This window comes from Orcinus orca, chromosome 4 (genome assembly GCF_937001465.1).
Source record: "Orcinus orca chromosome 4, mOrcOrc1.1, whole genome shotgun sequence".
Classification (NCBI taxonomy): domain Eukaryota; kingdom Metazoa; phylum Chordata; class Mammalia; order Artiodactyla; family Delphinidae; genus Orcinus; species Orcinus orca.
In genome coordinates, this window is record NC_064562.1 from 68,443,035 (window position 1) to 68,468,189 (window position 25,155).

The 25,155-nt window shown below is 35.4% G+C and overlaps 1 protein-coding gene across 2 annotated transcripts in view; it reads left to right on the top strand.

The window, feature by feature from the left end:
* Nucleotides 1–25,155, top strand: part of LOC101274822 (UDP-glucuronosyltransferase 2C1) — a 38,220-nt gene that overhangs the window by 11,486 nt on the left and 1,579 nt on the right. For both annotated transcript variants that reach the window (XM_004268344.3, XM_033425546.2), the window contains exons 3-5: nt 5,865–5,996; nt 18,212–18,299; nt 19,642–19,861. In XM_004268344.3, coding sequence (XP_004268392.1) covers nt 5,865–5,996; nt 18,212–18,299; nt 19,642–19,861 — 440 coding nt within the window. The remainder of the gene's footprint in view (nt 1–5,864; nt 5,997–18,211; nt 18,300–19,641; nt 19,862–25,155) is intronic.

The following is a 25,155-nucleotide window of genomic DNA, read 5'->3' on the forward strand; positions in this document are numbered from 1 at the left end:
GGAATGCTTAGGGGGTTACATCTTCCACATTTTATCTAGACCTTGATTATTATTCTATTTTCTAATACGGGTCAGTTTCACAGAGGTAAAGGGATATCACACTGATGAATTTTATTTGTAATCTCCATTTATAGCAAAGTTGAACATTGTTTCAGAAACTTATCAATTATCCTTATTTTCCCTTTGTGAAACTCATATATTTAGTATATTTTTTGGATAATCTTTTTTTTCCAAGTAATATCAATTCTTTCCATCATTTAGAATATCTAGGTATAAATCCTTGATCTAGCCATTGCAAATATCTTCTCCTATTACTCCATATATTTGTTAATATTTTCTCTAATTACCTTTTTTAAACATAAAGTACCAAATTTGATGTAATCAAATCCATCTTTTTATACATTATGATTTGTACTTTTTTTTTTTTTTTTTTCTTGGGATCATGGGATATAATTTATGATCATGGGATATAATTCCGTTTATTTGTGTCTTCTTCAATTTCTTTCATTAGTGTCTTATAGTTTTTAGAATATAGATTTTTTACCTTCTTGGTTAAATATATTTTAAGTATTTTACTGTTTTCAGTGTTATTATAAAGGGGATTGTTTTCATTATTTTTCAGTATTTCATTGTAAATGAATAGAAATGCAGTCAATTTCTGTATGTTGATTTTGTATCATATAATTTTACTGAATTTGTTGATTAGTTTAACAGATTTTTGGTATAGTCTTCAGGATTTTCTATATAGAAGATCATGTCATTTGCAAACAGAGACACTTTTCTTCTTTCTGATTTGCATGCCTTTTATTTCCTTTTCTTTTTTTTTTTTTTAAATTTACGAATATTTCATTGTTGTAAAGTTAAAGCCATAAAAATAATCAAATGGCCTACTATCATACCGTTAGAAGAAAAAAAAAAAGGTGTTCATGAGAGTTCCATATTAGAATACAAGTTTTCCTTAGGCACCTGTTTATGTATGCTATTATGCTCTTTACAATAAATAATTAAATTTAAAAGACTTAATTCCTCACTTTTAAGACCTTATTAGTTTACAAATTACATATTGACCTATGCTAAATTTTATACCGACCCATGCTAATGAATTCAGTACAGAAAACAAAAAACACTGCACTCAAGCAAACTACATATATATATATATATATATATATATATATATATATATATAACTTATATGAGAATTGCTACTCCAGCTTTCTTTTGGTTTCCATTTGCATGAAATACCTTTTTCCATCCCCTTACTTTCAGTCTGTATGTGTCTCTAGGTCTGAAGTGGGTCTCTTGTAGACAGCAAATATATGGGTCTTGTTTTTGTATCCATTCAGCCAATCTGTGTCTTTTGGTGGGAGCATTTAGTCCATTTACATTTAAGGTAATTTTCGATATGTGTGTTCCCATTCCCATTTTCTTAATTGTTTGGGGTTTGTTATTGTAGGTCTTTTCCTTCTTTTGTGTTTCTTGCCTAGAGAAGTTCCTTTAGCAGTTGTTGTAGAGCTGGTTTGGTGGTGCTGAACTCTCTCAGCTTTTGCTTGTCTGTAAAGGTTTTAATTTCTCCATCAAATCTGAATGAGATCCTTGCTGGGTAGAGTAATCTTGGTTGCAGGTTTTTCTCCTTCAACACTTTCAATATGTCCTGCCACTCCCTTCTGGCTTGCAGAGTTTCTGCTGAAAGATCAGCTGTTAACCTTATGGGGATTCCCTTGTGTGTTATTTGTTGTTTTTCCCTTGCTGCTTTTAATATGTTTTCTTTGTATTTAATTTTTGACAGTTTGATTAATATGTGTCTTGGCGTATTTCTCCTTGGATTTATCCTGTATGGGACTCTCTGTGCTTCCTGGACTTGATTAACTATTTCCTTTCCCATATTACGGAAGTTTTCAACTATAATCTCTTCAAATATTTTCTCAGTCCCTTTCTTTTTCTCTTCTTCTTCTGGAACCCCTATAATTCGAATGTTGGTGCGTTTAATGTTGTCCCAGAGGTCTCTGAGACTGTCCTCAGTTCTTTTCATTCTTTTTTCTTTATTCTGCTCTGCAGTAGTTATTTCCACTATTTTATCTTCCAGGTCACTTATCCGTTCTTCTGCCTCAGTTATTCTGCTATTGATCCCATCTAGAGTACTTTTAATTTCATTTATTGTGTTGTTCATCGTTGCTTGTTTCATCTTTAGTTCTTCTAGGTCCTTGTTAACTGATTCTTGCATTTTGTCCATTCTATTGTCCATTCTATCTCCAAGATTTCGGATCAACCTTACTATCATTATTCTGAATTCTTTTTCCGGTAGACTGCCTATTTCCTCTTCATTTGTTAGGTCTGATGGGTTTTTATCTTGCTCCTTCATCTGCTGTGTGTTTTTCTGTCTTTTCATTTTGCTTATCTTACTGTGTTTGTGGTCTCCTTTTTTGCAGGCTGAAGGTTCGTAGTTCCTGTTGTTTTTTGTGTCTGTCCCCAGTGGCTAAGGTTGGTTCAGTGGGTTGTGTCGGCTTCCTGGTGGAGGGTACTAGTGCCTGTGTTCTGGTGGATGAGGCTGGATCTTGTCTTTCTGGTGGGCAGGTCCACGTCTGGTGGTGTGTTTTGGGGTGTCTGTAGACTTATTATGATTTTGGGCAGCCTCTCTGCTAATGGGTGGGGTTGTGTTCGTGTCTTGCTAGTTGTTTGGCATAGGATGTCCAGCACTGTAGCTTGCTGGTCGTTGAGTGAAGCTGGGTGCTGGCGTTGAGATGGAGATCTCTCGGAGATTTTTGCTGTTTGATATTATGTGCAGCTGGGAGGCCTCTTGTGGACCAGTGTCCTGAAGTTGGCTCTCCCACCTCAGAGGCACAGCACTGACTCCTGGCTGCAGCACCAAGAGCCTTTCATCCACAGGGCTCCTTAATTTGGGATGATTCGTTGACTATTCAGGTATTCCACAGATGCAGGGTATATCAAGTTGATTGTGGAGCTTTAATCCGCTGCTCCTGAGGCTGCTGGGAGAGATTTCCCTTTCTCTTCTTTGTTCTCACAGCTCCCAGGGGCTCAGCTTTGGATTTGGCCCCGCCTGTGCGTGTAGGTCGCCGGAGGGCGTCTGTTCTTTGCTCAGACAGGACGGGGTTAAAGGAGCCGCTGATTCGGAGGCTCTGGCTCACTCAGGCCGGGGGGTAGAGAGGGTCACGGAGTGTGGGGCGGGCCTGCAGCGGCAGAGGCCGGCGTGACGTTGCAGCCTGAGGCGCGCCGTGCGATCTCCCGGGCGAGTTGTCCCTGGATCCCGGGACCCTGGCAGTGGCGGGCTGCACAGGCTCCCCGGAAGGGCGTGTGGCTAGTGACCTGTGTTCGCACACAGGCCTCCTGGTGGCGGCAGCAGCGGCCTTAGCATCTCATGTCTGTCTCTGGGCTCCGCACTTTTAGCCGCGGCTCGCGCCCGTCCCTGGAGCTCTCTCAAGCAGCGTTCTTAATCCCCTCTCCTCGTGTACCAGGAAACAAAGAGGGACGTAAAAGTCTCTTGCCTCTTCGGCAGGTCCAGACTTTTCCCCGGACTCTCTCCCGGCTAGCCGCGGTGCACTAACGCCCTGCAGGCTGTGTTCACGCCGCCAACCTCAGTCCTCTCCCGGCGCTCCGACAAAAGCCGGAGCCTCAGCTCCCAGTCCCGCCCGCCCCGGCGGGCGAGCAGAAAAGCCTCTCGGCTGGTGAGTTCCAGTCGGCCCGATCCTCTGCGCTGGAATCTCTCCGCTTTGCTCTCCGCACCCCTGTTGCTGTGCTCTCCTCCGCGGCTCCCAAGCTCCCCCACTCCGCCTCCCGAAGTCTCCACCCGCGAAGGGGCTTCCTAGTGTGTGGACACTTTTCCTCCTTCACAGCTCTCTCCCGCTAGTGCAGGACCCGTCCCTATCCTTTTGTCTCTGTTTAGTTTTTTCTTTTGCCCTAACCAGGTACGTGGGGGGTTCCTTGCCTTTTGGGAGGTCTGAGGTCTTCTGCCAGCGTTCAGTAGGTGCTCCGTAGGAGTTGTTCCACGCGTAGATGTATTTCTGGTGTATCTGTGGGGAGGAAGGTGATCTCCGCGTCTTACTCTTCCGCCATCTTCCCGGAAGTCTTCCGATTTGTACTTTTAAAAATCTCATTTAAAATATTTTTCTCTTTACTAAGGTTAAAAAGACATTCTCCTATATTTTATTTTTAAATGTATAATATTATATTTTAACATGATACATTTAATCCATTCAGATTTTTAAAATTAATACATGATAGGAGGTAAATATTCACCTCCCTTTTTTGTCTGAATAATGAACATATTATTGTACCACCAGTTAATAAACCATCCACTCAGTGTGATATTTTCTCACTGATTATCCCAATGAATTATATCATCTTATCATACAGGAGGGTTTCACATACTCATGGCTCTCTTTCTGGCCTCACTACTTTATTCTATTGTTGACTTTGTTAGCAGGTCAGTAAATTTCATTTTATATTGTTTATTATTATCAGATTGAAATAGTCTCTAGTACTCCTTTTTCTTTTTCAAAGTTTATTCATTATTTATGAAAATGTATTTTTATATACTTTTTAAAATATTTCCTAGTATCTGAAGAATATGATGATATAATTGAAAATAAATTTGAAGTGATTGATAGCTTTACATATTATATCAATCCATCTATAAATACAATGTAACAGTTAATTTTATACATCAATTTACCTGGGCCAGGTACCCAGATATTTAGCCAAACATCACTCTGGAAGTTTCTGTGAGGGTATTTTTTTTGATGACATAAACATTTAAATATGTGGACCTTGAGTAAACAAATTGCCCTCCATTATGTGGCTGAGGCTCATCCAATTAGTTGAAGACCTGAATAGAACAAAAGACTGAACACTCCCAAGCAAAATAAGAATTCTGCCAGTAGACAGCCTTCAGACTTGAACTAGAGCAATGGCTCTTATCTGAGTCTCCAGCCTTATGGCCTATTCTGCAGATTAAACTTTCCAAACTCCATAATCATGTGAGTTAATTCCTTAATATAAATTTCTTCCTTGTCTTTCCACTTTAAGTCTTACAAATTTTTATCTTCTCTTATTTGGTGGAATTAGTTTTGTTACTAGTTCAACATAGGATGAAAAGATTTCTTTTTACTTCATTATAATTAGATATGATATTTTTATTTTTAATGGAAAGCCATATATTTCTACTATATTACTGTTAACCTCAGAGTATTCATTACAGTTCTTTCTGCATGTCTTATATGGTCAGGAATTTATATGTCTACCTCATTTCTAAATGTGTTTGTGGAAGCTTATACGAAGAGAAAATATAACCAAAATAAAAGAAAATTGAAATTTAGAAAACAGAAAAAAGTAAATATACCAAAAGTATGTCATTATACTGACTGTGATTCAGCAGAAAAATGAATGATAATCTTATTAGCATCCAAAACTAAATATAAAGTGAAGCACCAGAACTATTTAACTTAAACTAGAAATTTGGCTCTGCCAGCTACTGCTGTGTAGACTTGGACAAATTACTTAACCTTACTGAGATAGCTTTCTCATCTGTAAATGTATACATAGCTCTTAAGATTCCCATATATCTAAGTTAAATCATACATGTAAAGAGCTCTGTAATTGGGAGACGATAACATGTAGTCAATAATTTGTAAACACACACACACACTCCCCTCTATCATGCTGAAGGGAACCTCCATTTAAATCATTTTTAATTTGCTTAATAACCAGTGATTTCAGGTTATATTTTGTACACTGAAATGGTTAACATATGAAAAAACAGAAGTGTTCTAAGAATTCAGACATATTGAGAAAAGTGTGTGACATTCTTGTAAATATCAGCTTTCATATAACAAAGACTATTTCCCTCACAGGAGTTAGAAGAGTTTGTTCAAAGCTCTGGAAAACATGGAGTTGTGGTGTTTACTCTGGGGTCAATGATCAAAAACCTCACAGAAGAAAAGTCTAATGTGATTGCATCAGCCCTTGCCCAGATTCCTCAGAAGGTCAGATAATCTTACTTTTTCAGTGACAGCTTCTTTAAATTCCATGAAGATATCCTTAAAAGTGTGCTTAAAAACGTAGGAAAAGTTATTGGTATTGTTAGTGTCAATTTAACTGAAGTGTAAAGAAAAAATATTAAATGGTAAAACAGGATATTTGATTCTTATCTTGCTTTAAACCTGACATTACTAACAGGAAAACATATTGCACAATTTTCTTTAAATAATGACCTAAAACTTAATCATTCACTACTGTCAAACAATCAGTCAGCTTTGTGTCTAGGTTTTAAGGCTTCCATGTAATCTAACATTGTTTTTTGGTGTTTATTGAGTTTTTTGGTTTGTTTCTTCATTTTTTAATCTGAGACATATACACAAGTTACAACTACCTTGATGGAGAATAAAGGAATAGATATTCAAAAATACAGCCTTAATTCACTGGATGCCTTAGGACTATATTTCCTTATAATTAATGGATTTGTGCCAGGCCATGGTTGAGCCTGGAATTGACAACTTAGATTCCTGGGATACTCCTAAATAGATACTCTTCATTTTAAACAGTTAAAATCTTTAATAATACAGTACAAGATTTATGCAGTTCACTCCTTGAAGTTCCCCAAAATTATAACTTTTTATTTATACCATTCTAGGTTATACTGAGTGGCACTGTTTTTAAACCACCATGAACACTTTTTTCCCCTACATTTAGTTAAAACAGAAAATTTCATGTAAATTTAAGTTACAAATGCTCACAATAATTATTGTATTCATAACCAAATTACTTTCAATAATTGTTTTGTGGAAGCGGCACCCATCTAAATATTTAATCTAAATTCCATCTTCATAAAAATATTAAACTTTCAATTGCATTAAAATACAATGTTTAGGGGTGAAACCAGGGTAGACTAGGAAGCACTAAGACCTGTCTCTCTACCTAAACAAAATTGTACTAGCAAAAACTGTCTGAAGTAACTATATTGGAACTCTGGACTCTAACTGAGCACTTGCAACTCACAGTGGAAAAACTGAGTGGGAACTGTGGTTAATTTTAGTCAATGTCATCCCTTTAGAATAGCAGCATCTTCAAAGACTTCATCACTCTGTCCCATGGCAGCCAACATGCCTGCATTCCTGGTGTAATTTGGTGGAACCGGTAGACAATAAGATTTTATCCTCCAAATACTGTGGTTCTGCATTCTAATTGCTGATTACTGCCCATGGTCATTGAGGTATATGCACAGAAGCTGGGCACAGTTGTTTCAACATTCATTAGAAGAAGCAACTTCCAGGGGTTTTAAAGGATAAGCTTTTTTCTTCTTCTTTTTACTTTTTTCTCCATTTGGGAGCCAGGCATTAGAGAATTAGACATTTAAAAAAAACAACCTCACAAATAGTGGAATTTACAAAATTATGTGCATGTCCAGAGAAAAACACTGGCTCATAAAATACCTGAGAAGACCTAAAACTTTAACCTCACCCTGATTTCTAGCAAAGAGAAACACTTCAACAACAGCAACAACAAAATCAAACTCTAACAAGGGGCAAATCTGATGTCTGAAGATAGAACATTATAAAAAGCAAATGTACAATACTCGAAAAATATCACAAGGCATACAAAGATAGATGAAAGTATGGCCCAATCAAAGAAACAAAATAAACTGAGAGAAACCATTCTTGAGGGAGCCTGGATTTTGGAATTACTAGAAAAAGCCTTTAAAACCACATTTTTAAAGATGTACAAAGAACTAAGGGAAGACAATGATAAAGAGAAGAAAATGATGGAGGAACAAAAGGAAATATTGATAATGAGAAAGAAATTATTTTTAAAAAGAATCAAAAAGAAATTCCAGAGGTTAAAAATTACAATAACTATAATGAAAGTTCACCTCAGGGGTTCAAAACCAGACATGAGCAGGCAAAAGCATCAGCAATCTTGAAGAAAGGCTATTTGAAATTATCGAGTTCAAGGAAGAAAAATGAATGAAGAAAAATGAACAAAGCCTAAGGGACTTGTGGGATACCATCCTGTGAATGAGCATACACACTGTGGGAGTCCCAGAAAGAGAGAAATGGGAAGAATGGGCATAGTCCCAATTTAATAAAATACATAAATTTACAAATCCAAGAAGCTTAGTGAACTTCAAGTTGGATAAACTCAAAGACACCTACACCAAGACACATTATATTCAAGTTGGTGAAAAACAAAGATAATGAGTGACTATTGAAAGGAACAAGAGAAAGAATTCATCACCTAAAAGATATCTTCAATAAAGTGATCAGCCAATTTCTCATCAGAAACACTGGAGGCCAAAATGCAGTGGATTGATAAATTCAAAGTGCTGAAATACAAACTTATTAACTGAGAGTTTTATATCAGGCAAAATGTCCTTCAATAATGAATTAGAGACTTCCCTGGTGGTCCAGTATTTAAGACTCCACCCTCCCAATGCAAGTGCCATGGGTTTGATCCCTGGTGAGGAACTAAGATCCCACATGCCACACAGTGTGGCCTTAAAAAAATTTTTTTAAAGAGTAGAAATTAAGACATTCCCAGATAAACAAAAGTTGAGGGACATCATTAACACTAGATTTTCCCTGTAAAAAATGCAAAAGGGAATACTTCTTGTTGAAATGAAAGGTTGCTAACAGTAACACAAAACCATAAGAAGAAATAAAGATCTGCAGTGAGGTAAAATTGCAGTAAAGGCAATAATAAAAACTAGTATTATTGTTATTTTTGTTGTAACTCCATTTATTAAAATTTTTTCTTGGGCTTCCCTGGTGGCGCAGTGGTTGAGAGTCATGTCCCGGTCTGGGAAGGTTCATGTCCCGGTCTGGGAAGATCCCACATGCTGCGGAGTGGCTGGGCCTGTGAGCCATGGCCACTGAGCCTGTGCATCCGGAGCCTGTGCTCCACAACAGGAGAGGCCACAACAGTGGGAGGCCCGTGTACTGCAAAAAAAAAAAAAAAAATTTTCAATGATTAAAATAAAAATTTATAAAAAAAATTATTGATCTATGTAATTAGGAACAGTATGTATATGTATGTAATTTATGTCATCAATTATAGAAAGAGCTGGATGGATCTATAAAGGAGCACATGTTTTTATGCTATTGCAGTTAACCACCAATAGGTCAAAGAATAAGTTACAAAAGTAATATGAAAATATTTGTTTAAATGAATGAAAACACAAGAGACCAAAGCAAGAGATGCAGAGAAAGCAGAGTTCAGAGAGAAATTTATAGCTGCAAGTACCTACATTGAAAAAGAATAATGATCTAAAATCAATTACCTAATCTTATATTTTAAAGAACTATAAAAAGAGGACAAACTAAACCAAAAGCTAGCAGAAGGAAAGAACTAATAAAGACTAGAGCAGAGATAAACAAAACAAAACAAAACAAAAAAAACAGAGAAAATCAATAAAACCAAAGGCTGGTTCTCTGAAAAAGTCAGGGAAATTATCAAAACTTTAGCTAGATTTGCAAAGAGGAAAAATCGAGTATATGCAAATAATTAAAATCAGAAATGAACCTAGGGAGATTACTAATGGCTGTACAGAGATTAAAATATTATCAGAGGATATGATGGAGCTGTGTCCAAGATGGAAGAGTAGGAAAACCCCAATCTCACCTCTTCTCACAGGCACACAAAAATAGCTCTGATTTGCAGAGCAACTACTGATGAGAAAAAGAAGATGAGCAGAAAAGATCTTCTACAACTAAAGATATAAAGAAGGAACCACAATGAGCCAGATAGGAGTGATGGAGAAGCAGTATGGTTAAGAGAAAAGAACAAAGAACCAAAATAAGAACAAAATAATGCCATTTGCAGCAACATGGTTGGATCTGGAGATTGGCATACTGAGTGAAGTCAGTCAGAGAAAGACAAATATCATATGATATCGTTTACATGTGGAATCTAAAAAAAGACTTCAAGTTATCTTATCTATTGGCTTGGCCAAAAAGTTCTTTTGGGTTTTTCATACAATTTTATGGAAAAACCCAAAAGAACTTTTTGGCCAACACAATACAAAACTGAAATAGAGTTACAGATGTAGAAAATAAACTTATGGTTACAGGGGGGTAAGAGTGGGGGAGGGATAAATTGGAAGACTAAGACTGACACATATACACTACTATATATAAAATAGATAACTAATAAGGACCTACTGCATAACACATGGAATTCTACTCAATACTCTGTAATGGCCTATATGAAAAAAGAATCTTAAAAAGAATGGATATATGTATATGCATAACAGATTCACTTTGCTGTACACATGAAACTAACAGAACATTGTAAATCAACTATACCCCAAAAAAATTAAAATAAAATAAAACAAAAGTCATCTATAAAAAAAAAAGATTCGTATTTCCAAGTGAACAAATTAGCAGAGGTTGTTTCCAAGGTGTGAACAGTTTGAGCCAAACATTGGGCTCTCCAGCACACATCTCCTGCACCAGGAAGTCAAGCCTTCAGAACACTGGCTTTGAAGGTGAGTGGGGATTACTTTCAGAAGAGCCAAGGGCTCATAGTACTCAACACACAACACAGAAGATCCCATGAAGCCCAAATTGGAGCTGCCCTACAGCATGTAGCTATCATTACTAGAGGAGAGTGTAGTGCTTGGACACGTAGGATGTCTCCTGCAAAAGGTCACTTCTCCAATGTCAGGCAATGTAACCAACCTACCAGATATATATAAAAAAAAAATCAGCAAATTAGATGAAATAAGGTGACAGAGGAATATGTTCCAAATGAAGCAACAATATGAAACCCTAAAAAAAGAACTAAGTGAAGTGCATATAACAATCTACTTGATAGAGAGTGCAATGTAGTGACTGTAAAGATGTTCAAAGAACTCAGGAGAAGATTAGATGAACAGAGTGAGAAGTTAGAAGTTTTTAACAAAGAGTTAGAAAATATAAAGAAGAATAAAATGGAGATGGATAATACAAAAAATGAAATGAAAAATACACTAGAAGGAATCAATAGCAGATTAGACGATACAGAGAAAGAGAGCAGTGAGCTGAAAGATAAAGTACTGGAAAACACTGAAGCTGAACAGAAAAAAAAAAAAAAAAGATGGAGAGATATACCATGTTCTTGGATTGGAAGAATCAACATTGTGAAAATGACTATACTAGACAAAGCAATCTATAGATTCAATGAAATCCCTATCAAGCTATCAATGGCATTTTTCACAGACCTAGAACAAAAAAATTTCACAATTTGTATGGAAACACAAAAGACCCTGAATAGCTAAAGCAATCTTGAGAAAGAAAAACAGCTGGAGAAGTCAGGCTCCTGGACTTTAGACTATACTACAAAGCTACAGTAATCAAGACAGTATGGTACTGGCACAAAAACAAATATAGATCAATGGAACAGGATAGAAAGCCCAGAGGTAAACCCACGTACATATGGTCACCTAATCTTTTTTTTTTTTTCCAGTATGTGGGCCTCTCACTGTTGTGGCCTCTCCCGTTGCGGAGCACAGGCTCTGGACACGCAGGCCCAGTGGCCATGGCTCATGGGCCCAGCCGCTCCGCGGCACATGGGATCCTCCAGGACCAGGGCATGAACCTGTGTCCCCTGCATAGGCAGGCGGACTCTCAACCACTGCACCACCAGGGAAGCCCCTCATCACCTTATCTTTGATAAAAGAGGTAAGAACATACAATGGGGGAAACACAGACTCTTCAATAAGTGGTGCTGGGAGAACAGGACAGCTACATGTAAAAGAATGAAATTAGAACACTCCCTAACACCATACACAAAACTAAACTCAAAATGAATTAAAGACCTAAATGTAAGGCCAGACACTATAAAACTCTTAGAGGAAAACATAGGCACAGCACTCTATGACATAAATCACAGCAAGATGGTTTTTGACCCACCTCCTAGAGAAATGGAAATAAAAATAAACAAATGGAACCTAATGAAACTTAAAATCTTTTGCACAGCAAAGGAAACCATAAACAAGATGAAAAGACAACCTTCAGTCTGGAAGAAAATATTTGTATTTGAAGAAACTGACAAAGGATTAATCTCCAAAATTTACAAGCAGCTCATGCAGCTCAATATCAAAAAAACAAAAAACCCAATCCAAAATGGGCAGAAGACCTAAACAGACATTTCTCCAAAGATATAAAGATGGCTAACAAACACATGAAAAGATGCTCAACATCACTAATCATTAGAGAAATGCAAATCAAAACTACAATGAGATGTCACCTCACACAGGTCAGAATGACCATCATCAAAAAATCTACAAACAATAAATGCTGGAGAGGGTGTGGAGAAAAAGGAACCCTCTTGCACTTTTGGTGGGAATGTAAATTGATACAGGCACTATGGAGAACAGTATGGAAGTTCCTTAAAAAACTAAAAATAGAATTACCATATGACCCAGCAATCCCACTACTGAGCATATACCCAAAGGAAACCATAATTCAAAAAGATACATGCACCCCAGTGTTCATTGCAGCACTATTTACAATAGTCAGGTCATGGAAGCAACCTAAATGCCCATCGACCGATTAATGGATAAAGATGTTGTACACATATACAATGGAATATTACTCAGCCATAAAAAGTAAAGAAATTGAGTTATTTGTAGTGAGGTGGATGGACCTAGAGACTGTCATACAGAGTGAAGTGAGTCAGAAAGAGAAAAACTAATGTTGTATATTAAAGCATAAATGTGGAACCTAGAAAAATGGTACAGATGAACCAGTTTGCAGGGCAGCAATAGAGACACAGATGTAGAGAACAAATGTATGGACACCAAGAGGAGAAAGTGGTGGAGGGGAGTGGTGTGATGAATTGAGATTGACATATATACACTAATATGTATAAAATGGATAACTAATGAGAACCTGCTATATAAAAAAATAAATTAAATTAAATACAAAAATTAAAAAAAAAAAAAGAGTCATGTACCACAATGTTCATTGCAGCTCTGTTTACAATAGCCAGGACATGGAAGCAACCTAAGTGTCCATCGACAGATGAATGGATAAAGAAGATGTGGCACATATATACATAAAAAGAAACGAAATTGAGTTATTTGTAGTGAGGTGGATGGACCTAGAGTCTGTCATATAGAGTGAAGTAAGACAGAAAGAGAAAAACAAATACCATATGCTAACATATATATGGAATCTAAAAAAAGAAAAACTGGTTTTGAAGAACCTAAGGGCAGGACAGGAATAAAGATGCAGATGTAGAGAATGGACTTGAGGACATGGGGAGGAGGAAAGGTAACCTGGGATGAAGTGACAGAGTGGCATGGACATATATACACTACCAAATGTAAAATAGCTAGTGGGAAGCAGCCACATAGCACAGGGAGATCAGCTCAGTGCTTTGTGACCACCTAGAAGGGTGGGATAGGGAGGATGGGAGGGAGATGCAAGAGGGAGGAGGTATGGGTATCTATGTGTATGTATAGCTGATTCACTTTGTTATAAAGCAGAAACTAACACACCATTGTAAAGCAATTATACTCCAATAAAGAGTAAAAGAAAAAAAAATCTTTAGCATTACTGTGAACTGGAAAATTAGTCACCCATAGCTTGTAGACCCCAAGTTGAAATTTTGATACAAAGAGAATTGGTGAGGGAGTTATATTAAAACATTAAACCTGTTAATATATGAACTCTTCAAAAAAAAAAAAAAAGTAATGAAGCCATAATAGCTGAAAACTTCCCTAACTTGGGAAAGGAAATGGTCATCCAAGCAGAGACAATCCCAAATAGAATGAACCCAAAGAAGACCACACCAAGACATGTTGTAATGAATCAGCAAAAATAAAGCATAAAGAGAGAATTTTAAAAGCCCAAGGAAAAAGGAACAAGTTAAGTACAAGGAAACTCCCATAAGGCTAAAAGCTGACTAGTCAGCAGAAACACTGCAGGCCTGAAGGGAGTGGCAGGATATATTTTAAATAATGAAAGGGGAAAACTTACAACCAAGAACACTCTACCCAGTAAGGCTCTCATTCAGATTTGATGGAGAGTTCAAAAGTTTTACAAGCAACCAAAAGCTAAGAGAGTTCAGCACCACCAAACTAGGTTTACAAGAAAAGTTAAGGGGACTTCTCTAAGTGAGAAAGAAAAGCCCACAACTAGAAACATAAAAATTGCAAAAGGAAAAATCTCATTGGTAAAGGCAAATATACTGCAAAGTCAGTAAATCAGCCATGTATTAAGCTAGAAGGAAGGCTAAAAGACAAAATTATACAATCATGTATACTCACAATAACTAGTTAAGGGATACACAAAACAAAAAGATTTAAAATATGATGTCAAAAACAGTAAGTGTGGTGAGGGAAGTAAAAAGGCAAGGTTGTTTAAAATGCATTTAATCTTAAGAGATCAGCAACTTAATCAAGTATTTTACATATATTTGTATTTATTTTGCTAAGTACAGTGTGAGGAACATGGACAATAACTATGTAATATCTTCACATGTTTTAACTAGACTTATCATGATAATCATTTTGACACATATAGAAATACCAAATCACTATGTTGTGTAACAGATACTATCATAGTGTTGTAGGTCAGTTTTACTTCAAAAACAAAAAAGAAACAAACAAACTCACAGAAAAACAGATCAGATTTGTGGTTATCAGAGTCAGGGGATTGGGAAAGGGACAATTGGAAGAAGGTGGTTAAAAGGTTCAAACTTCCAGTTATAAGATAAATAAGTACTAGGGATGCAATATACATCATAAATTTAGGTAACACTGCTGTACTTTATATGTGAAAATTGCTAAGAGAGTAAATCCTAAGAGTTTTCATGTCAAGAAACTTTTTTTAAAATTTCTTTAATGTTATACCTGCTGTGAGAATCATTTCATAATGTATGTGAGTAGAATCATAATGCTGTACACATTATACTTACATAGTGCTGTATGTCAATTATATCTCATAAAACTGGAAGATAAAAGAGGATATTATGAAAAGTTGCACAACAAAAATTAGACAATCTAGAAGAAGTGGATAAATGCTTTGAAAAACTCTATTTACTTACACTGACTGAAAAGAAACAGATTACTTCAACAGACCTATATCAAATTAAGAGACTGAATTAGTAATCAAAGACCTGCCAAAAAGGAAAAATCAGGGTCAGATAACATCAATGGTAAATTCTACCAAATGTTTAAGGAATTGAATAATTAAGGTAATCCTTTTCAAATATTCAAAAAATGTGGAAAGAAGGAAACAATAAATTACTCTATGAGGCCAGATGTTCCCTGTTACAAAAGCCAGATACAGACATCACACAAGAATAAAATTACGGACCATGATCATTTCTAAATATAGATATTAAAATACTCAAGAAAATATTTGCAGATCAGATCCGCTAGAATGTTGAAAAGAGTATTCACCATAGTAAAACAGTATTTATGCAAAGTAAATAAATACTACATTCATTGATTTACCAAAAGTAAATCAATGTAATACATTACATGATTATAATGAAGGGGAAATAAAAACACTATCAAATGATCATTTCAACTTACACAGAAAAGGAAGTTGAGAAAATCTAACATTCTCTGCTGAAAAAAACTCTCAAGAAACTAGGAATAGAGGGAAAAGCCCTCAAAATGATACCGAGTATTTCTGAAAAACCCACAGCTAATATCATACTCAATGGTGGAAACTAAGATCAGGAACAATACAAGGATGTATTGTTTCACTGCTGTTATATAACCTTATAGTAGAAGTTTTAGCATGGGGATTATACAGGAAAAAGAAATGAAAGGCATCCAAATTGGAAAGAGAGAGGTAAAACAATGTGTATTTGCAGATGACATGATCTTATGCATAGAAAATCTCAAGAATTCAGAAAAAGCCACTAGAACTAATTACCAAACTTAACAAAAGTGCAGAATACAAGATTAACATACAAAAATCAGTTTTGTTTATATAAATGTCAGTGAACACACTGAACATGAAATTTTTTTAATTCCATTTACAAAAACAACAAAACAAATACTTAAGAATGAACCTAATTAAGGAAGTAAAATATTTGCTGCTGAAAACCACAAAACATTATTGCTGCAAGAAATTATAGAATACCTAAATACTTGGAAAATCATCCCATGTTCATAGATAGGAACGCTCAACATGGTTAAGAAGTCAATACTATCCAAAGCAATCTACAGATTAATGCAATGCCTATCAAAACTCTAACAGCCTTTTTTATAGAAATGAGTAATCCAATCCTCAACCTCATATGGAACTATAAGAACTACAATCAGACAAAAAAATCTTGAAAAACAACAAAGTTAAAGGAGTCACATTTATAAACATTGAAATTAGAAATATGCTATAATACCTACAGTAAATTAACACTGTTGTACTGGAAGAAGGACAGGCATATAACCCAATGCAACAGAAGAAAATGCAGAAATTAATCCTCATATATATGGTCAATTGATTTTCAACAAGAGTGCAAGACCATTCAATTGGGGGAAAGGACAGTCTCTTCTCAACAAATAATGCTGATAAAATCTTGATATCCACATGCAAAAGATTGAAGTTGGATCCTTACCCTACACCATATGCAAAAGTTAACTGAAAATGGATCAGAGACAAACTTTAGCAGTAAAACTGTAACACTTTCCCAAGAAAATTCTCAGGGAAAACTTTATCACATTGGATTATGTCAGGATTTCATAGATATAACACCAAAGCATAAGCAAAAAAAGTAAAAAAATAAATAAATAAATTGGACTACATCAAATTGGACTACATCAAATGCAGAACTTTTGTGCATCAAAAGATACTATCAAGAAAATAAAATACAATGTATAGATTGGGAGAAAATCTTTGCAAATCATATCGCTGACAAGGAATTAACATGCACAATACATAAAGAACTCCTACAGCTCAACAGCAGCAACAAAAACCCAATTGAAAAAGGGGAAAGTACTTGAATAGACATTTTTCCAAAGAAGGTATACAAGTGGTCAAAAAGTATATGAAAAGATGCTCAACATAGTTAATCATTAGGGAAATGCAAATCAAAGAACAAAGAGATACCACTTCACATAGGACAGCTATTATTAAAAAAAAAAATACAAGTGTTAATGGAGAAATGAGACCTCCTGCATTGCTAGTAGGAGAGCAAAATCATGCATCTTCTCTGGAAAACATTTTTGTCATTCCTCAGAAAATTAAACACGGAGCTATCATATAACCCAATAATTCTAATCCTGGCTATATAGCCAAAAGAATTGAAATCAGGGGCTCAAACAAATACTTGCACACCAATGTTCACAGCAACATTATTCACAATAGTAAATGAGTGAATAAAGAAAATGTGATATACACACAAAACAGAATATTATTCAGCCTTAAAAAGAAAGGAAATTCTGGCATGGTACAACATGCATGACCTTGAAGACAATGCTAAGTGAAATAATGTTAAGTGGGAAAAGGGCAAATACTGTATGATTCCACTTATATCACATGTATAGAGTAGTCAAATTCAAAGAGACATGAAGTAGAATGTACTTTACCAGGGGCTAGGGAGTGGAGGAAATAGGGAGTTAGTTATTGCTTAATGGTACAGAGTCTATGTTAGGGAAGGTGAAAATATCTGGGGTATAGATAGTGCTTATGGTTACAAACATTATAGATGTATTTAATGCCACCAAATTCTATACTTACAATACTTTAAAATGATAAATACCATTATGTATATTTTACTATAATTAAAAAAGGCAATGCTTGATTCTATATTAATGTGTGTGTGTGTATATATATATATATACACACACACACACATACATATATATATATAAAACAAAGGTCAAAGCACTAACAGTTTCTTAGTGAGGTAAATAACATCTCTCCCCTTTGCCTCTGAAAACTGTTTCAAAAATCCTCTTTACCAGAATGGCTTAGTAACACCACTATGTAATTGTTTCAGGTACAGGTTATCTTTTTTCTTCATCTCCTAAGTAAGAATTAACCTGATGATGATAGCCTATCGATTAGGATTATTGCAAGCATTTGTAAACATGGTTATAGCATCAATGGTTTAAAAACATTCATTACTTAATCACTTCAGGCCTCAGTTTGCTTGTGTATTACCTGGAGGCACCGAACCAGATTAATTCTAAGTCAGTTTCTTCCTTCTGATAGGATGTGATTCTAAAAATTTTCTAGAGTAAAGGCATTTATCTTAACAGGTCCTATGGAGATACACAGGAAAGAAACCAGAAACTTTAGGAGCCAATACCCGACTATATGAGTGGATTCCACAGAATGATCTTCTTGGTAAGACCAAAGAGAAGCAAAATTAAATGGAAGTGAATGAGGGATAATCTGAATGATTACTCAATAACAAATAAATCCAACAAATTTCTATTCAAAATAAGGAATAAACAACAACAAAAAAAACCCCTTGATGTCTTCTTCACATTTCTTCTGGAGCTTGTTAAAGAAAAAATTATACATGGCACTTGATAAAGACTGTAAGGCACACATTATTCAAAACCATCATGATACATATAGCTACTACTGCAATAGACTTCTCCAGTAAGTCAAAGAGATTGGGCTCAACTCTGAGTGCAAAAAGGAAAAGTGGGAAATTTGTAGGCAAAGTTCAGAGTGGGGGGTGTCACTGGATGGAAGATTACTAAGGAAACCTCAGGGCCAAGTGGGTACCCTGGCAAAACTGCCTGAATCAGATTCTTGCTGAAGGCAAACATCACTTGGGGGATGGTGAAGTATGAAGCAACAGCTACATAGGGTGATCAGATATCAGGTTGGAAGAGTCTCGCTAAACTGACTTAGTAGGATGCTTGCTAAAATTGGGCAATGCAGAGATAAACAAATAAACCCCCAAATCAGGGCCTAGTTGAGAAGAGAGTTCAGAGGAGTTTGACTAGACTTTGGTCAAGGATAGAATCTTTGTTAAGTTCTAACATAAATATGGAATTTATAATTCTCGCATTTATGATACACTCTCCCTCCTCAGAATCAGAGTCAAGGAAAGTACCTTTAGATCAGGCTCTCATTAACTTTTGTATACAATATTTCAGCATCATCCTGACTCTGTATCCATTTTCTCCCACCTCTCTTCTCTTTTTCTCACTATAACTATTTGAAAAAAATCTGATAAACCATTTCACCAACTATAATGTTATAAATGGTTCCATATTACTCAAAATAAAGGGCAAATTCCATTTTCCTAAACAGAAACCTCATGACCTTGCCCTCATCTATCTTTCTAGCCATTCTCACATTGAAACCCTGCACATATTACCCCCCTTCCCCAACCACAGAAGCATTTTTTTCTTAAATCCCTCAGTCCTGTTTACTAAAGAATTCTCACCCCAAAAACTTGTCCAAAGGCAAGTATTTTTCATCATTTAACTCTGTGCAAACCTTTCAGAGGCTTATGGGATCACTTAATTGCTGGAATCACTAGTTGCTGCTTAGCATGGAATAATCAATTGCTGCTTTCTTTAGAGTTTATAGGCATTTACATATGGCCTCATGGCACAGAATTATATAGAAGATGTTCCATAATTGAATTATTTATACAGGTGTCATGATTTTCTGTTTCTGAAACTCTTACAACATAGAATAATGATATATATTTTTTTCTTTTTAGGTCATCCCAAAACCAGAGCTTTTATTACTCACTGTGGAACCAATGGGATCTATGAAGCTATTTACCATGGGGTCCCTATGGTGGGAATTCCTCTGTTTGGTGATCAGCATGATAATATTGCTCGTATAAAAGCCAAAGGGGCAGCTGTTGAAGTAGACTTGCAAAGAATGACAAGTTCCGATCTGCTTAACACTTTGAAAGCAGTTATTAACAACCCTTCGTGAGTATAGAATATATTATTTTCTGAGAAGCATCAGTATTTTAAAAGGAGTAAATTGTTTTATTCTACTAAATTGATTACTTTTACATAATCACCAGAGGCTGGCTAACATTAAATATGATTGGCTTATACCTTTCAAATTTTATGAATGCATTTAGATTCACCTGGGCAATAGATTACTGGGCAACAATGTACAATCTCAAAGAAATACTAAATTTATTTAAATAAACTAAGCTATTACTGAATATTATTATTTTTATTAATAGTGTTTGTTGTTTATTTCTTAAAAATTGCAGATATTATCATTATAAAGAATTCAGGCAATATGACAAAAACATAAGGAGATAAAAATGAAAACCCACTTAACTCTCCTCATGTAGCTATAACCAATTACCAGTAGAAATATTACCTCAGCTATTTCCTTGTGCTAATTTATAAATAGAAAAGAAAAATAATCTTATAAAAATGGGATCATGTTACTTTTTAATTAAAAATATTTCAAGAGAAAGTCAATGAAGTAAAATTGAGAGCTCCAAGTGGAGACATAGAAGACCCCAGCCTCCCTGTCCCCTGACAAAGATCAACAATTAGACACTATCCATGAACAAAAATATCTCTGGGAGAGCTCTAAAGTTCACTTAAGAAATTTTAGCAACAATGTGGAACAAAAAAACTCTGAGAATAATCACACAAGAACAGTGAAGACAGCTTATTTATGCCTGCATCATCCCATCCCCAGGCCAGCATTGCTCAGCACCAACAGAGAAATTCCCAGCTAGAAAGAGTTCCTCACCAGGAAGGGAAGAGTGAACTGAGTGACCAGTTTCTAAAGCCTTTTGGGGCACAGAAGTAGAAAAACCAATCCTAAATTTGTATGAAGCCACAAAATATCTCAAATAGCCAAAGAAGTCCTGAGAAAGAAGAATGAAGCTGAAGGCATCCCACTTCCTACTTCAAACTATACTGCAAAGCTATAGTAAATTTAAAAGTATGGTATTGGCATAAAAATAGACACATAGACCAAAGGACAGGATTGAGAGCACTGAAACAAACCTTCATATACAAAGTTGAATAATATTTGAAAAAAGAGCCAAGAATAATCAATAGGAAAATGGTTGTCTCTTCATTAAATGGTACTGGGGTAAATTGATAATCATATGCAGGAGAATGAAGTTTGGAACTCTATGTTCCATCACTTAGAATCATTGACTAGAAATGGATTAAATAGTAAAACATAACCTGAAACCATGAAACTCCCAGAAGAAAAAAAAGGGGAAAAATTCCTTGACAAGGGTTTTGCCAACAATATTTTAGGTATGACACCAACAACACAAGGAACAAATGCAAAAATCAACAAGTGGGACTACATCAAACTTAAAAGCTTCTGCACAGCAAAATAAATGATCCACAAAATGAAAGGCAACTGGCAAAATGGAAGAAAATACTTGCAAAGTACATATCTGATAAGATGTTAATATACAAAACATATAAAGAACTCTTATAAAGCAGAGTTACTGAATAGATACTTGTCCAAAGAAGACACACAAATGGCTAACACGTACATGAAAAGCAGTTTGATGTCACTAAGCATCAGGAAATGCAAATCCAAACCTTAATAAGGTATCACCTCACACCTGGTAGAATGGCCACCATCAAAAGACAAGGTATATTGTCTTTTCATCTTGTTTATTGTTTCCTTTGCTGTGCAAAAGCTTTTAAGTTTCATTAGGTCCCATTTCTTTATTTTTGTTTTTATTTTCATTACTCTAGAAGGTGGGTCAAAAAAGATCTTGCTGCAGTTTATGTCAAGGAGTTCCTATGTTTTCCTCTAAGACTTTTATAGTGTCTGGTCTTACATTTGAGAGTCTGGTCTTTAATCCACTTGAAGTTTACTTTTGTGTATGGTGTTAGGTAGTGTTCTAATTTCATTCTTTGAAATGTAGCTGTCCAGTTTTCCCAGCACCACTTATTGAAGAGACTGTCTTTTCTCCATTGTATGTTCTTGCCTCCTTTGTCGTAAATTAGGTGACCATATGTGCATGGGTCTATCTCTGGGCTTTCTATCCTGTACCATTGACATATATTTCTGTTTTTGTGCCAGTACCATACTGTCTTGATTACTGTAGCTTTGTAGTATAGTTGGAAGTCTGGAAGCCTGATTCCTCCAGCTCCGTTTTTCTTTCTGAAAATTGCTTTGGCTATTTGGGGTCTTTTGTGTTTCCATACAAATTGTAAAAATTTTTGTTCTAATTCTGTGAAGAATGCCATTAGTTTGATAAGGATTGCATTGAATCTGTAGATTGCTTTGGGTAGTATAGTCATTTTCACAATATTGATTCTTCCAATCCAAGAACACGGTATATTTCTCCATCTGTTTATGTCATCTTTGATTTCTTTCATCAGAGTTTTATAGTTTTCTGAGTACAAGTCTTTCACCTCCTTAGGTAGGTTTATTCCTAGGTATTTTATTCTTTTTGTTGCAATGGTAAATGGGATTGTTTCCTTAATTTCTCTTTCTGATTTTTTGTTGTTAGAATATAGGAATGCCAGAGGTTTCTGTGCATTAATTTTGTGTCCTGCAACCTTACCAAATTCATTGATTAGTTCTAGTAGTTTTCTGGTGGCATCTATAGGATTTTCTATATATAGTATTATGTCATATGCAAACAGTGACAGTTTTACTTCTTCTTTTCCAATTTGTATTCCTCTTATGTCTTTTTCTTCTCTGATTTCTGTGGCTAGGACCTCCAAAACTATGCTGAATAAGAGTGGCAAGAGTGGACATCCTTGTCTTGTTCCTGATCTTAGAAGAAACGTTTTCAGTTTTTCACCATTGAGTGTGTTGTTTGCTGTGGGTTTGTCATATATGGCCTTTATTATGTTGAGTAGGTTCCCTCTATGCCCATTTTCTGGAGAGTTTTTATCATAAATGGGTATTGAACAAAAGCTTTTTCTGCATCTATGGAGATGATCATATGGTTTTTATTCCTTAATTTGTTAATATTGTATCACATTGATTGATTTGCATATACTGAAGAATACTTGCATCCCTGGGATAAATCCCACTTGATCATGGTGTATGATCATAAGGACAACCTTCAGAATGTGAGAAAATATTTGCAAATGAAGCATTGGACAAAGGATTAATCTCCAAAATGTACAAACAGCTCATCATGGAGCTCAATATCAAAAACAAAAACAAAAAAGAATCCAATTAAAAAATGGGCAGAAGACCTAAACAGACATTTCACCAAAGAAGACATACAGATTGCCAACAAACATGAAAAGATGCTTGACATCACTAATTATTAGAGATAAAATCAAAACTACAATGAGGTATCACCTCACACTGGTCATAATGGCCAGTATCAGAAAATCTAGAAACAATGAACGCTGGAAAGGGTGTGGTGAAAAGGGAACCCTCTTGCACTGTTGATGGGAATGTAAATTGATACAACCACTATGGAGAATAGTATGGAGATGCCTTTAAAAACTAAAAATAGAACTACTATATGACCCAGCAATGCCACTCCTGGGCATATACCCTGAGAAAACCATAATTCAAAAAGAGATATGTACCACAATATTCATTGCAGCACTATTTACAATAGCCAGGACATGGAAGCAACCTAAATGCCCATTGACAGATGAATGGATAAAGAAGATGTGGCACATATATACAATGGAATATTACTCAGCCATAAAAAAAATTGAGTTATATGTAGTGAGGTGGATGGACCTAGAATCTGTCACACAGAGTGAAATAAGTCAGAAAGAGAAAAACAAATACTGTATGCTAACGCATATATATGGAATTTAAAAAAATGGTACTGATGAACCTAGTGGCAGGGCAGGAATAAAGATGTAGACATAGAGAATGAACATGAGGACACAGTGGGGGAGGGGGAAGCTGGGGTGAAGTTAGAGTAGCAGCAACATATATACACTACGAAATGTAAAATAATTAGCTAGTAGGAAAGAGCAGCATAGCACAGGGAGATCAGCTTGGTGCTTTGCGATGACCTAGAGGGGTGGGATAGGGAGGGTGGGAGGGAGGCTCAAGAGGGAGGGGATATGGGGATATTTGTATGCATTTGGCTGATTCACTTTGTTGTACAAAAGAAAGTAATATAGATTGTGAAGCAATTATACTCCAGTAAAGATCTATTAAAAAAAAAAATAAGACAAGTTATAACAAGTGTTGGTAAGGATAGAAGAATGGGGAACTCTAGTGCACTCTTGGTGGGAATGCAAATGGTGCAGTGACTATAAAAAAGAAGTATGGAGGCTCCTCAAAAGATTAAAAATAGAACTACTACACTCTCCAGTAATCCTACTTCTGGGTATGTATCTAAAGGGAATAAAAACAGAATATGGAAGAGATATCTTCACTCCCATGTTCATTGCAGCCTTGTTCACAATAGCCAAATATAAAAACAACCTAAGTTTCTGTCAGTGGATGAAAGGATAAAGAATATGTGGCATATGTATATAAAGGAATATTATTCAGCAAAGAGAAAATAGGAAATCTTTCCATTTGTGATAATATGGCATCATGCTAAATGAAATAAGTCAGAGAAGGTAAAATACTGTATGATAGCACTTATATTTGTATATAAAAAGTGAAACACACAGAAACAGATACTAGAGTGGTGGTTACCAGGAGCTAGGAGTTGGAGGAATGAAGAGATGTTATACAAAATTACAAACTTTCAGTAAATTGAAACTTACTTCAGTGAATAAATTGTGGGGAACTTTGAACAACATGAAGATTAGCTGTAATCATAGATAAATAAATTCCTAATGATGAATGATTATATTTATTACGTTATTCTTTCTCATAAAAATCAAATAAATATACTCTGTGAGGAAAAAACATTAAAATTAAAAGTATTGCCAGACTTTGGATAAATATTTCTTTAATATCAGATAAATTCTTACTAAAAATTTCATATAAATCTATGAAAAAATTTTGACAGTAGAGATTAGAATAATTATTTTGTAAATGTTTCCAATTTTGGTCAGTATAGAATGACATTTACTTGAAGTCAATTCTCAACTTCCAGTCCATGTCTCTTAAACATCACATGTTAATTTCTGTCAGCTGCATTATCATTACAACATTATCAAAGCTTACAACATACACATCTTGTCCATGACCACATTTCCAACATTGTTTAGCATTAGTTTGGTGTTTATATGGACTTGATGTAATTCATGTTTTATTACAGTATTTCTATTCCTGAACGATTTTATTATTTTTTTATCTGACAAATATTTTGTTTCTGTGTCTT